Genomic DNA, 14,941 nt, shown 5'->3' on the forward strand with positions numbered 1-14,941 from the left:
ACCTCCCCGTCCTCTCGCGCGCTGGGGCTCTGCGAAGGTGCTAGACTGCAGCTCCCATGTTCCCCAGCCGGCACGCCCTACTGGCAGGAGAGCGATGGGAGCTGTAGTCCTGCAGCATTGGAGGGCGCCGCCGCGGAGAACGATTGACGGGGCCAGCCCGCGTGTGCAGGAGGGCGCTGCGCTGCCCGGCGGCTGCCCCGGGCGCGCCGTGAGTCCGTGGAGTCCACAGGGGCCGCTCCTCTGCAGGGCACGTTCCCGGGAGCAAGCAGGAAGATCCGCGAGCTGCACGGGTCTCGCTACGGATCAGTCGCCGGGGAGCGCAGCTGTGATGCAGCGCGGCCCCGCGAGTGTCTGCTCGGAAGCAAGTCCGCAGAACTCGGCGGGGCTTTCCTCCAGGTAAGTGCACCTGTCCTTGGAAGTGACGGGCAACGTGCCCTTAAAAGACATGGCGTTCTCCGCTTCGCGCTGGCTGGCGGCCGGCCGCGGAGCCGCTCTAGGCACCCGGCACTCTTTCGACCGAGGCGGCCTCCAGTCACCTGATAGGAGGGGCAGGCCGGGGAAGGCGAAGCGGCTGCTCACGTGATTGTCCCGAGGTGTTGCCGTGGGCTGGGCTGTCCCGCGCCGGGCGAGGCCGGAGCAGGCGAGGGCCGCGGTGGGCGAGTGGGGTACGCGAGGCCGCGGCTTTGAGGCCTAGCAGCGGGGCAGGAGCAAGCGGAGGGAGCGCGTATCTCTTGCCGCCGCCGGCGGGCCCGTTCAGAGCCAGAGGTGAGGGAGCCTGCCTGCCTGCCTGCCTGGAAGGGGGCAGACAGACCTAGCCGCGGTGGGGCTTGTCCCCGGGTCAGCCTCGTCTCAGAGGTGGGTGTGGGAGGCGGGGCAGCACCGAACTTCGGGGCCGGCCGAGCAGAAGTACCGGGGTTTGTGACGCCTGCCGGGCAAGAAGACCCCCTTCCGTCCCTGCTGCGGGGCAAGGAGGGAAAGTACTCTGCATCTGCTCTGGGACACTCTTGGCTGTGGTGACTTCCCATCTCCTGGAAATGAGACCCAGCCGCTCAGTCCCTCAAGGAGAAGTGGATTGTGCCCTATCCTGACTTTGCGCATCTCGTTTGGGCTATGTAGCCGGAACTTAGGTGTGGCTTCACTTCTCACGGGGGGGGGGGCGACAGGTTGGGAAAGGTGCGCTGCTCTCCCCCTTTCCCTGACTCCAAGATTGCAAGTTGCTTTGTAGGGCTGGGAGACTCCTGGGGAAAGCTGCTGGTTAGGTGTTTGCAGGTTTTTATGTGTGTTGATGCAGGTTGCATGACATGTGATGGAACATGTGTTCTGTGGAAGCATCTTCTGAAGTGACCTCCTCGGGGAAGGGGAGGACCTCTTCTTACTGCTGTGTGTGTTTTTTTCAGCTGTGGGTTAATGGATCAGGGCCTGGTCCTGAGGAGAAGTTCCGGGGCTAATCGCCGGGTTTGGCTAGCAGGACCTGCCTGCATGTGGGCCCACGGAGGGGCTCTTGGTCTGGTGATGTGCCCAGGTGAACTGCAGGGCACCAGTTCTGTGGCACTGGTGCAGCTGAAAGCCCCATGTGGGCAACAGCAGTAGGAGTTTATCTGTAAACTGGTCCTACACCAAAGCTGTGCTTTCGTACCTTGCTTTTTTCCCTGTGTGACGTAAATTGTCCTCCCTTGCTTTCCTCTCTGTACACTGGCTAAGCCGTGAAGTGAGGGAGAGACATCCTAGGCCACCATGCTGTGAGTGAGTGTAGACCGAAGGTCAGCAAATGCTGGTGCAGATAATAGCATATGCGTCCTCTCAGAATAAGCTACTCCCTTCCGATTCTGGTGCAAGCTTTCCAGAACTCAAGAGTGAGCTTTGAAATCCGTGAGTGGTCTGCAGGTGCTGCTTGCTTGGAAAGGACTCATGCCTTGCCTCAGCAGAGGAAGTGCTTCATTGCTGCCAGCATTGCCACAGCTTGTGGGTGTTGACACTCAAAGCCTTGTGACTGAGGAACTTTGAGCAGTGCAGCTGACAGTCCACCTTATTTCTGCAGGTGTGGGATGCCGAACACAGCCATGAAGAAGAAGGTAAGGCCTGGCTGTCCTCCTTTTGGACAGGGGGCTGCTCTTTTCTCGACGGGGGCCCAGGGCAAGTGCTTCCTGGCGCTTGCAGAGTCTCTCTCCCCTTCCCGGAGCCATTGCCTCGCCTCTTCTCCCCGACAGGTGCTGTTGATGGGCAAGAGCGGGTCTGGCAAGACCAGCATGAGGTCGATTATTTTTGCAAACTACATCGCACGAGATACACGGCGCCTTGGGGCTACAAGTAAGCATCCACTGTTCCTCTGCCACTCACCAGAGTGCTGCTCCAAGAGTGAAGCAATTTGGTTTCCTTCCCTTTGTGCAGAGAGCCAGAGCTTGGTGGTGAACACCGCTCTGGATGCAGAAGCTCCCAGGTTCACTTCCCCGGTGCCTGCAGGCAGAGCTGGCAGATATTCTGCCTGAAACCCTGCAGAGGCACTGCTGCTGGTCGTGTCCAGAATCCTGAGCTAGATGGACTCGGGGCCTGGCTCAGTGTAAGGGCCTAGGTAAATTCAGGTAACTTGCCAGGGCTCTTCTGAAACCCAGCGACAGGGACTGTGCTGACACATCTGCTCCTCAGCAGGTGGAGAGCACCGTCATCACGGGCAGGGTTATTAATCTGATCCTCTGCAGCCCCAGCAGGGCTTTCGCGAAGGGTAACGGCAGCTGGGCTGGTTAGGGGCAGGATTACGCTGGGCTGGCAGAGGTGGTGGCTGCGTGCAGCCACCCGTGAGGTCCATGCAGGCCCCACTCTTCCTCTTTATCCCAGGTGTAAGAGCCACGTGCGCCCTGCCTGTGCAGCCAGGCTCCTCTCCACCTTCCTGACAGTTTGTCCCTATGCTGCTAATCTTTCTTTTATGCATGTGCTCTTGTGCTTTTCTCCAGTTGATGTGGAGCATTCACACGTTCGATTTCTGGGCAACTTGGTGTTAAACCTGTGGGACTGTGGCGGGTAAGAGCGTCTCACAGGCTTAGGCTTGCCTTGCCGCAAGCAGGCAGGAGGGTGGCTGCAGGGCCTCTTGCAGCCTGGGGGCACAATTCCTCTTCCGGGGAGGGGCTCCTTCCAGGTGTGGGTGGGGCTGAAGGGACAGGGCCTGAAATGCCGCGTTTTGTAGCTTGCAGTGCTCACTGCTGATAATTAGGCCCTTCGGCCTTTCTGAATGAAACTCTGTAAAGGCCCAGAAGCATGGACTGATCAGTGGATGGAAGGAAGGGAGCAGGGCTAGGGAAGCCCCGCAGTCTTCTGGGGATCCCCAGAGAGCCAGTTGAGGACCCTGGGGGACCCCCCTCCCCATCTGCAGTGGGTTGATATCTGAAGCGGCTTTTCTGAGTGAACACTGAATGTAGGGGTGGGGACAGGAGAGGAGGCAGGAAAAAGGCAGGATATAAATCGAGAAATAAATAAATAAATAAAATGAGCTGCCCATGGAAAAAACTGAGGCTGGGGCATTCTAAAAATGGGGGTGGCCTCAATTGGCGAGCCTTGGAGTGTGTAGCTTGGGGGCTGCCCTCCAGACGGAACATGGCAGAGGCAGCGTTCCTGGCCCAGAGTTGGGGGAGCTGGGGGCAGCCCGAGACTCGTTCTCACCTCGACAGGGAGGGCTCAGGAAGCTCCTGCAGGCTGCTCTTCCGCTTCCCAGGCAGGACACCTTCATGGAGAACTACTTCACCAGCCAGCGTGACAACATCTTCCGCAACGTGGAGGTTCTGATCTACGTGTTCGATGTGGAAAGCAGAGAGCTGGAGAAGGACATGCATTACTACCAGTCGTGCCTAGAGGCCATCCTCCAGAACTCCTCGGATGCGAAGATCTTCTGCCTAGTGCACAAAATGGACCTGGTCCAGGAGGACCAGCGCGATCTGGTAGGAGGCCCACAGGAATGGCAAGGGCTGTGCGTTTGCCGCTCCCAGTCAAGCATGGGGACACGGTTGCCCTTGCTTCAGGGGGTAATCTGGAGCTGCAGGTGATCCGAGAGCACCCTTTCTCCTATACCTTGGGGTGCCCTCATGAGCTGCCGTGTTTCCCCAGATTTCAGCATCTTTTGGCCTGGAGAAGCCCATCACACCCCCATTCTCCTCGCTCTTGGAATGCACCATGAGATGCCAGGATGCCAGGAAGCACTTCCTGACAGTCAGGACCCCGAGGGTGTGGAATGGGCTTCCACAAGAGGTCGCTGAGGCCCTATCGGTGCGGGTGTTCAAGGATATGCTGGAAGTCCACATGGTGGGCATGTCGTGAGCGAAGCCAGCTGGTGCCGGAGGTCAGACTAGATGGCCTGGGAGGCCCCTTCTGACTCGCTCTGTTTCTATTTTTCTATGTATTTCTCAGTTGTGGGGATTTAGAGATGCAGACTGAGACTGCAGTTTCCTCAGCAGTCTGGAATGTGGCTTGTTTTATGTAGCTCCGCCTCCCATTTTCCTCCTCCCTTGGCAGGTCTGGCCGGCAGCCCCCAATCTCCTGGCACTCCTCCCACCCCCCCCATGACTTTCTAGTCTTGGTTTTCCAAAGGGGGCATCAAGCGGTTTCCTCAGCGAGGTTTTTCCTTACTTGGCTTTTGTCACGTTTTTCCCTCCTTAGATTTTCAAAGAACGGGAAGAGGATTTGAAGCGCCTGTCCCGCCCCCTGGAATGTGCCTGCTTTAGAACATCCATCTGGGATGAGACGCTTTACAAGGCGAGTCCCTCAGTGCCGCCCCTCTCCGCCCACCTGGGCTGACCCCCCTCCCCACACGAGACCCAGTTGGGTGCAGCGGTTGGCATGTGGGCCCAGCTTGCCCGCCAGCTACCTGCCTGGCTCTCGCCTGCCCCTCCCTGCCTGACGGAGTGTGCGGGGACCGTGCAGGCTCGGCTCCTTGAGTGCAGGATGGGCTGCCATGCAGACATGTCAGTGCGACAGTTGGGGGGGGCGGGTTTGGAGCTCCACTCAGGACTAGAGGAAGGTCCCTCTTCCTCTTTTCTTTTCTGCAGCAGCCACTCCACCTCTCAGCATTGGTGACCTTTAAATCCTGCGGCGATGGGCAGTTCTGGTCACTATAGCCCTAAAAACAGGTTCTAGCCCTGGAGGAAATGTAGAAAAGGGCAACCCGGATGATCCAGGGGCTCTCCTGGGAGGGAAAGTTGCCGTGTTTGGAGTGGCTTGGTGGAGAACTGGGAGGCGCCCATCTGTTTGGCCTGTAACACTCCTCGGTTCTGAGGGAGGGCAGGAATTGTGGCCATCCAGACAGTCTGGCTTACAATGTCCCCACCTTGGCTTAGAAAAAGAGAGTAAGCACGGATGTGACAGACGGCTGCTTTTCTCACACCAAGCATAACTTTATAGACAGAGAGACATTTTTCTGTCTGTCTTCTAATGCTGGAAATTGGGGGGTCCACTCATGAAGCCTTGTTGTGGCAAGGGGGCTTGCGTAGCTCAATGAAGCTAGGAGCTCTGCCGTGCAGGGCCACCCAAGCGGACAGGCCATAGCAGAGAGCTCTCACAAAAGGTGATCCACTGGAGAAGGAAATGGCAACCCACTCCAGTACCCTTGCCATGAAAACCCCATGGACAGTTCCGAAAGGCAAGAAGATATGACGCCGGAAGATGAGCCCCTCACGTGGGAAGGTGTCCAATATGCTACTGGGGCAGAGCGGAGGGCTAGTACTAGTAGCGCCAGAAAGAATGAGGCAACTGGGTCAAAGCCGAAAGGACACTCAGTTGCCGATGTATCTGGTGGTGAAAGGAGAGTCCGATGCTGCAAAGATCTGTACTCCATAGGAACCTGGAATGTAAGATCCATGAATCAAGGCAAGCTGGATGTGGTCAAACAAGAGATGACAAGACTGAACATCAACATCTTAGGAATCAGTGAACTAAAATGGACAGGAATGGGTGAGTTTAATTCAGATGACCATCAGGTATACTTCTGCGGGCAAGAATCGCTCAGAAGAAATGGAGCAGCCTTCATAGTCAATAAAAGAGTAGGAAAAGCAGTACTGGGATCCAATCTCCAAAATGACAGAATGATCTCAGTTCGAATCCAAGGCAAACCAACATTACAGTAGTCCAAGTCTATGCCCCAACCACTGGTGCTGAAGAGGCTGAAGTTGACCGGTTTTAACACCAAATTAACACCAAAAAATGATGTCCTTATCATCATGGGGGACTGGAATGCTAAAGTAGGAATCCAGAAGTTAACCGGAATAACAGGCAAGTTTGGCCTTGGAGTACAAAATGAAGCAGGGCACAGGCTGGTAGAATTTTGTCAAGAGAATACGATGGTCATAGCAAACACTCTTTTCCAACAACCCAAGAGACGACTCTACACATGGACATCACCAGACGGTCAACACAGAAATCAGATTGACTATGTACTCTGCAGCCAAAGATGGAGAAGCTCTATACAGTCAGTAAAAACTAGACCAGGAGCTGACTGTGGCTCAGATAATGAGCTTCTTGTTGCAAAATTTAGGCTTAAATTGAAGAAAGTAGGGAAAAGCACTAGGCCACTCAGGTATGACCTAAATCATATCCCTGATGAATATACAGTAGAGGTGACAAATAGATTTAAGAAACTAGATCTCATAGACAGAATGCCTGAAGAACTATGGACAGAGGTTTGCAACATTATACAAGAGGTAGCAACTAAAACCATCTCAAAGAAAAAGAAATGCAAGAAAGCAAAATGGCTGTCTGAGGAAGCTTTACAAATAGCTGAGGAAAGAAGGGAAGTGAAAGGCAAGGGAGAAAGAGAAAGATACACCCAACTGAATGCAGAATTCCAGAGAATAGCTAGAAGAGATAAGAATGTCTTCTTAAATGAACAGTGCAAAGAAATAGAAGAAAACAATAGAACAGGGAGGACCAGAGATCATTTCAAGAAAATTGGAGATATGAAGGGAACATATCATGCAAAGATGGGCATAATAAAGGACCAAAATGGCAGGGACCTAACAGAGGCAGAAGAGATTAAGAAGAGGTGGCAAGATTACACAGAAGAACTATACAAGAAAGAGCTTAATGCCCCTGATAACCACGATGGGGTGGTCACTGACCTCAAGCCAGACATCCTGGAATGTGAAGTCAAATGGGCCTTAGGAAGTCTGAGCAACAACAAAGCTAGTGGAGGCGACAGTATTCCAGCTGAGCTATTCAAAATCCTAAAAGACAATGCAGTAAAAGTGCTACACTCAATATGCCAGCAAATTTGGAAAACTCAGCAGTGGCCACAAGATTGGAAAAGGTCAATTTACATTCCAATTCCAAAGAAGGGCAGAGTCAAAGAATGTTCAAACTACCGCACCATTGCACTCATTTCACATGCTAGCAAAGTTATGCTCAAAATCCTACAAGCTAGGCTCCAGCAGTATGTGAACCGAGAACTACCAGAACTACAGGCAGAATTTCAAAGAGGCAGAGGAACTGGAGGTCAAATTACCAACATATGCTGGATCATGGAGAAAGCTAGGGAGTTCCAGAAAAACATCTTCTGTTTCATTGACTATGCTAAAGCCTTTGATTGTGTGGATCACAACAAATTGTGGCAAGTTCTTCAAGAGATGGGAGTACCAGACCATCTTATTTGTCTCTTGAGAAACCTATATGTGGGTCAAGAAGCAACAGTGAAAACTGGACACGGAACCACTGATTGGTTCAACATTGAGAAAGGAGTTTGGCAAGGCTGTATACTGTCGCCCTGCCTATTTAACTTACATGCAGAGCACATCATGAGAAAGGCGGGCCTAGATGAATCACCAGTTGGAATTAAGATTGCTGGGAGAAGTATCAACAACCTCAGATATGCAGATTATACCACACTAATGGCAGAAAATGAAGAGGAACTAAAGAGCCTCTTGATGCGGGTGAAGGAGGAGAGCACAAAGTTGGCTTGAAACTCAACATTAAGAAAACTAAAATCATGGCATCCGGTCCTATCACATGCTGGCAAATAGATGGGGAAGAAATGGAGGTAGTGACAGATTTTATCTTCCTGGGCTCCAAGATCATCGCAGACGGGGACTGCAGCCAAGAAATTAAAAGACGCTTGCTCCTGGGGAGGAAAGCTATGGCAAACTAGACAGCATACTAAAAAGCAGAGACATCACCCTGCCAACAAAAGTGCGTATAGCCAAGGCTATGGTTTTCCCAGTTGCAATGTATGGCTGTGAAAGCTGGACCATAAGGAAGGCTGAGCGCCAAAGGACTGAGGGCTTTGAATTGTGGTGCTGGCGGACGCCTGCGAGTCCCTTGGCCTGCAAGGCGATCGAACCGGTCAGTCCTAGAGGAGATCAACCCTGACTGTTCTTTAGAAGGCCAGATCCTGAAGATGAAACTCAAATACTTGGCCACCTAATGAGAAGGAAGAACTCACTGGAGAAGAGCCTAATGCTGGGAACAATTGAGGGCAAAAGAAGAAGGGGAGGGTAGAGGATGAGGTGGCTGGATGGAGTCACTGAATCAGTGGGTGTGAGCTTGAGTGGACCCCATGGGATGGTGGAGGCCAGGAAGGCCTGGAGGAGTGTTGTCCATGGGGTCGCGATGGGTCGGATGGGACTTCGCGACTAACAACAACAGCTACTACTCATGAAGCAGACTGGGGGGGATCCAGGACAGATCGTAGGAGGGACTTTTTCACACAGCACAGACTTGAACTATGGGATTCACTCCCACAGGACGGGGGAAGGCCACCAATTCATGGGGCTGTAAAGGGGGCTTGGGCAGATCCAGGGAGGACAGTGTGCCTGTGCCAGGCAGTCGGCGTGGCAATCAGCACGGCGCATTCTTCTCCTCCTCTTGGTTTCCCTGCTTCCACCCGTGGCTGCTGGCTGCCGGGCCAAGAGAAATCCGGGCCAGATCGGCCCGATGCAACACGCGAGTGCTGCCCGGTCATGACGCTGGGAGCCAGGGAAGGTGGCTGTTGGCTTGGCCAGCAGTGGAAGAAGCTTCCAGCGATGCTGATGGGGTTTTCCTCCCCTGGAGGTTGTCAAGGAAAGGTTTGGGCCCCGGAAAGCTGTATTCTGTAGTGCGGACAGTTGTTACCATTACGCTTCCTGGAGGGCGTGGTGCTTCTGTACCACGGAAGGAAACACGAGGATCCCCGGAGTAGGTCTCAGGTGTGGGTGTCGGATGCCATGTGTGGGGACTCATTGCCCCTTACGTGCAGCACAAGCCCAGACCTAGTTGCTCGGCGGCAAGAGGGCTGTGAAGGTCGAGCAGAACGCCTGGAGCGTGCCAGTCCGTGTCCAGCACTCCGCTCTTAACGCCTGTCCTCTTAGCGGCTCCCCCAGCCCTGGGGGCTTCAGTGCAGTCCAAGGGAACGCCCCCCCCCCATGTCCTGAGTCACCCAGCGGCTCTCAGCGGAGCGGCGTGCGCTTGCGGCAGCTCCTGGGGCTGCCCCCCGGCAGGCTTGACATCCCACCCAGGCTCTGGGCAGTGCTGGCAGCAGCTGAGCGCTTCCCTCTGCTTTTTCTTCGAGCAGGCATGGTCCAGCATCGTCTATCAGCTGATTCCCAATGTCCAGCAACTGGAGATGAACCTCAGGAACTTTGCTCAGATCATTGAAGCCGACGAAGTCCTTCTGTTTGAGAGAGCCACTTTTCTGGTGCGAGTGAGCGCGCGTCCCTCTGTCCCATCTCCGCATCTGCGTGGTCCAGGGCACATGGTCCTGAAGGACCAGCACAGTCGCCGTGTGTGAACCCACGACGCTTCCTCCCGATGCATCAGGCCCTTGGTCCATGTCGCCAGGATTGCGGTCCCTCCGGGGTTTTGACGGGCTTTTCCACCCTGCCTGGAAATGCCAAGGCTTAAATCGTTCCCCTTGCCCAGCAGGAGGCCTCCTGTGTGCCACAGCCCCCTCCCAGCAGCCAGCGCCCCTGCTCCCCATGCCCTGGGAAGCACAGCGAGGGGCTCGCCAGGCCACCCGTCCCTCAGCCCCAGAAATGGAACGCGCAGCAGGGCCCCGGCAGGAACGAGGAAGCGGCTGCTTCACGAACGAGGGCCGATCTTGTTCATCCTTCCAAGCCGCTGGAGACTGGGCTGTGTCATTCCCTTTTGCGGCAGGAGGAAAGCTGCTTGTCCTCGCCTCAGGCCCACGGTGGTGTGGGTGCTTGTGCTGACTCTTCTGTTCTGCGCAGCGTCCCGGGGCCTGTGCCCAGGCCTGGGGCAAAGCGGGACCGAGCGCCCAAGGCACCGTGGGAGGCAGAGCTGTGTTGCAGGAAGGCCTGCTAAGGTGAACGCAGAGCTCCTCCACCACCACCTGGGCCGCAGCGGGGGGATTTCCTCTCATCCCAGAGGGATCTTTTTGTGGCGTCGTGGGTAGAACGTGGCAGATGCTGGCACCCCGGGACGTATGAACGGCCTTTGTGCCCTTCGCTTGCCGTGCCTCCCTCTCGAGCCTCTATCCAGGCGGGTTGTCTGCCTGGGAAGCCGTGCCAACTGCCCTTCTTCTGACCCCTTCTCTCCTGCAGGTGATTTCCCACTATCAGTGTAAAGAGCAGCGTGATGTCCACAGGTTTGAGAAGATCAGCAACATCATTAAACAGTTCAAGCTGAGCTGCAGGTGAGTGCGGGCCTGGCCCACAGCGGCTCTGGACCAGACGCTGACCTGGATCGGTGCGAGGGGGCCTGACCGTGACGAGATGGAAAGGGCAGTGGGGCGGCTCCTCTCACTGGCCCGGGGGCAGCACTCCAGCCCCACGGGGGCCCAGCCGCTCCGCACGTCTCCCGTGGAGTCCCAGGGCACCCTGTCTGCTTCTCCCCATTGACCAGCTGTGGGGCGGGAGGTGAGAGACTCCCTGCCCCCCCACACACACCCACAGCGGCAGGGGGCTGGAGCAGAAGGGGAGAGGGAGGACAGGTGGGGGAGGGCCTGGCAGCCACTCTGCTGCCCAGCTTGCGTGGCCTGGAGGGCGGTGTGGGTCAGCTCCCGGGAAGCCCGCCTGTCCCCGTCCTGCTGCCTCCTTCCCCCCACGTGCAAGTGCCGCGCCTGCTTGTGATCCTGTTCAGGGCCACATCTTGCCTCTGCTCAGCACAGAGCTGGAGCTGTGCTCCCCCCCAACCCTCCGTGGGCAGGCGTCACCTGGCCAGCATTTGTGTCCCAGGATAGTATAGGCCAAGCCCCTCGGGCGCTCTTGTGTGGGCAGGGCGCAGCATGCCCCCCCCGCCCCCCCCCCCCGGTGTGGTTGCCTTGGCGTAACTGCTGCTGGAGGCAGAGGCTCCGGTGCTGCCATGGGTGCGCTGTCTTTGCGTCTCCGCAGTCCCATCTGCAGAGCAGTGGGCTGCGCACCGAGTACCACAGCGCCCTTATGGCAGCATTGCACAGGGGTGGGATGCCTCTGCTCTGCCCACATGGGGCGCCTGTCCCTTTGCTGAGAGGGGCAGTAGAACTGGTCGTGAAGAGGGCTTTGCTAGCTTTCGCCTGGTTCTCCAGTGAGGCTGCGTTCCGCTTGGGTCAGATGGGAGAGCCGGCGGGGCAGGTGTGTGAGCGGGGCGTGGGGGCTGCGAGGCTGGGAACACACCAGTGGTGCATTGCGGGCAAATTAATGTATTCTCCCTTCCCCCAGTAAATTGGCTGCGTCTTTCCAGAGCATGGAGGTCAGAAACTCCAACTTTGCAGCCTTCATCGATATTTTTACGTCAAATACTTACGTGATGGTCGTCATGTCGGATCCTTCCATCCGTAAGTTGGAAAGCGCCCTGCTTTTTCTCTCTTTCTAGCCTGGGGCAAGGGCTGAGGCTCGGCGGGCTGGGCCGGGCCGGGGTCTGGGCCGGCCTGGCCTGGCCGGTGGCCAAACAGCAGTGCAGGGAACGCTCCTCCAGCACCGTGTCGGCCGTTCTGCTTCCCTGGGCTTTTCGGGGTTCGGGCCATCCCCACTTCCCGTGGCTGGTGCAGAATCCCATTTTATGCCCTGGGACATGACTCTTTGCTGCCTTCCTCACCTTCTCTTTCAGCTTCTGCAGCAACACTGATCAATATTAGGAATGCCAGGAAGCATTTTGAGAAGCTGGAGAGGGTGGATGGGCCAAAACACAGCCTGCTGGTGCGCTGAGCCGCCCCGAGGCGAGCGGCTGAAGGAACTGCTCCTTTCCTCGGAGGCATCTGATCTGGTGGGTTGTCTGTTTGTGGGCTTTGAAATGAATGTGCTGCTTTCCACCACAATCTTGTTTTTTTCTCTTGATGTCGGAGGCTGCTGTGCCAGCGACGTGGGGGTACTGCGGACCTTCTGGAACTGCTTCCCGAGCACTGGGAAGGGTCTCGGTGGCATGGGATTTGCTCCTTGTTGGATTGCCAGGACAGCGCAGCGCAGCCATTCCCAATGTCCTGCTCTGTTCCAAATGACGATAAACTACAAAGATGCGTTATTTACTATTTTATCACCAAGTTGCTAGAGTACATTTATAAAACTTCTTGTCTTCAATCATGACAATAAATTTTGTTACCAGGGATGTGAGTTTCCAGAACTCTGGACGTACGCCTCTCTGTGTTTTTTCTCTCTCCTTAATCAGAAGCAGGCTACTGCTCCCCCGGCCACACGTGGTGGACCTGCCGGGCGGGTGCAGGGCCGTGTGAGCCCCGCAGCCATCCGGGGCTGGGGCGGATTCTCTGGAGAGGTTGGACTGACTGCAGCAGCTCTGCTCCCAGCTGCCTTCGTGGGCGCTGGGGCACTTCTCACCAGCAGTTCAGCAGCACTTGCAAGAATCGCAGGGGGAGCCAGGCGTGAAGGAAAGCCCAGGATCAGTGTGCGCAGCGACCAGCTTCTCCTGCGCATTGCAGTCCCTGTTGTTTTATTACGGCTCTACCTGCATGCCGTTCTGGTTATGTCTTTGCAACTCAGTCTGTTTTTAGCATGGTCGATTAACCTATCCAAGTAAGATTATGCTAAATCCAAGATATGTAAGATATAACCAATATGTTCATGCATCTCCTACACCCATAGACATATACTTCTTCCTCCTCGTCCACGTGGGGACTAATGACACTGTCTGGAGAAGTTTTGATGAAATAACATCAGACTTTGAAGCTCTAGGGAAAACATCAAAACCACTGAGGCCCAGAGGGTCTTCTCCCAGTCCTGTCAGTAAGAGGAATTGATAGGGAAAGGAAACCCTTCGGGTGAATGCCTGGCCACAATGGTGGTGCTGGAAAGAGGGATTTGAATTCTGGGACCACAAGCCGAAGTTCCTGGAAGATGGACTATCGGCCACAGACGGGCTGCACCTCACACGGAACAAAAAGCGTGCGTCTGGCCCCTACATGGAAAAGTTCACCAGGAAGGCTTTCAGCTGAGACGTACGGGGAGGGAGACATGCAGCGGGACGTGCCGTCACCTGAAATAGCAAACTTGGCGGGATGACTCGCATGACTGGGACCCTGGAGCTGATGAATCCAACCCGTTCAAGAAAAGTAGGACAAAAAGGGCGGTGCAGTTGCAGTGTATGTAAAAGAGACGTCTGCACAGAAGTTCAAGAAGAGGAACTTAGTAGCCCCATCGAAAGCATCGGGCTTAATGTAAAGGAAGCATCCAGTCAAAAGGAACAAGGATGCGACCTTCAAAAAGCAACTTGGCAGCATGTCCAGGAAGAAATGATGGGGGACCACCGTTTCCCTGATCCATGCTGGGAGACCATTTCTGCCAGACGTGGCTTTTCCAAGCGGTTCCTGCCATGGTTACCGACAACTTCCCTCAGGAGGTGGCAGAGGAAGGAACAAGATGAATGGCTGTCCTCAGTTTAATACTAACGGGGTGGCCTGGTGGACAAAATAGCAGCCATAGGCAACCTGGAGTAAAGTGACCATGTGAGACTTCAATGCTCAGTGATAAAGGAGGCAAAGGGTAACTGCAGCCAAGCACATACCCTGGGCTTCAAGAAAGCCAGCTCAGAGCAATAATAAGGGAGGTGCCAGGGCAACTCACTCCTAGGGGAAAAGGCGTCCAAGAGGGGTGGGAAATCTTGAAAAAGATTCTCCAAGCACAGCTATGAACAATTCCAACAAGAAACGTGTAGAGGACAACAGAAGAAGTCCGTGTGGCTGCACAAAAAGTGAAGTGGAAACCTGAAAGCAAAAAGGACATGGGCAGGAGGTGGAAGCCGGCCAGGCCACAAGGGAAGCACACAGACCAAGAGCAAGGACTTGCAGGGGCGGCGTCGGGAGGGCTAACGCAGGAAACGAACTGCAACTACCAAGGGATGCTGAGGTCAACAAGGAAATGCTCAGATACATTCAAAACAGAAGGCATGAAAGAGAAAGGCATCCAGCTACTTAAAGTGGGTGGCAGGGTGATAACGGATGCCAAGGAAAAGGCAGAGGCGCTCAATTCCTACTTTGCCTCAGTCTTCTCCCATAACAGAAAGTAAGTATAAGGTGAAAGTGAGAGATGGCAGCTTAAGAGTGACAGACAAATGGTTAAGGAATGGAGTTCAGATCTTCAGGCTGAGTGAACACCATCCCATAATCATAAAAGAGCTAGAGGAGGAACTCATGGAACTCCTGGCTATTATCTTCAAAAAATCTTGGAAAACAGAAGTGCCAGATGACTGGAGAAGAGCTAATGTTGTCCCCATCTTCAGAAGATGAACCTGGGAACAACGGACCAGTTAGTCTGACATCAATCCCTGGAAAGTCCTGGAGCAAAAATTAAAAAATCAGTCTGCAAGCATCTCAAAGAAGATGCTTGATTGATTAAAACCAACATAGGTTTATTAAAAATAAAACCAGTCAGGCCAATTTAATTTTTTGACAGGGTAACCTCCCAAATGGACAGAGGGAACACTGGGGACATAATCTACCTTGACTTTTAGGAAAGCTCTCAACACAGTGCCCCATAACAGCCTGATAAGCAAATTAGCAAAAAGTGGGCTAGATGGAAAAACTATTAGGTGGATCCAAAATTGGCTGCTAAAT

At 54.7% G+C, this 14,941-nt stretch overlaps 1 protein-coding gene across 2 annotated transcripts; it reads left to right on the top strand.

The window, feature by feature from the left end:
- Nucleotides 1-351: 351 nt before the first annotated feature.
- On the top strand, nt 352-12,483 carry LOC123034954 (ras-related GTP-binding protein A). Of its 2 annotated transcripts, none has more exons than XM_044452764.1 (10): nt 352-396; nt 2,039-2,072; nt 2,208-2,307; nt 2,949-3,015; nt 3,704-3,926; nt 4,642-4,737; nt 9,518-9,640; nt 10,506-10,597; nt 11,601-11,716; nt 11,989-12,483. In XM_044452764.1, exons 2-10 carry the CDS (start codon nt 2,046-2,048, stop codon nt 12,084-12,086), a joined length of 942 nt encoding a protein of 313 aa, XP_044308699.1. In that variant the 5' UTR covers nt 352-396; nt 2,039-2,045; the 3' UTR covers nt 12,087-12,483. The 2 variants fall into 2 exon arrangements, with proteins under 2 accessions (XP_044308699.1, XP_044308700.1); XM_044452765.1 differs by lacking the exon at nt 352-396 and adding an exon at nt 565-765.
- Nucleotides 12,484-14,941: the final 2,458 nt, after the last annotated feature.

The sequence above is a fragment of the Varanus komodoensis genome, unplaced genomic scaffold, assembly GCF_004798865.1.
Source record: "Varanus komodoensis strain SLA01 unplaced genomic scaffold, ASM479886v1 scaffold74, whole genome shotgun sequence".
In the NCBI taxonomy this organism is placed as follows: domain Eukaryota; kingdom Metazoa; phylum Chordata; class Lepidosauria; order Squamata; family Varanidae; genus Varanus; species Varanus komodoensis.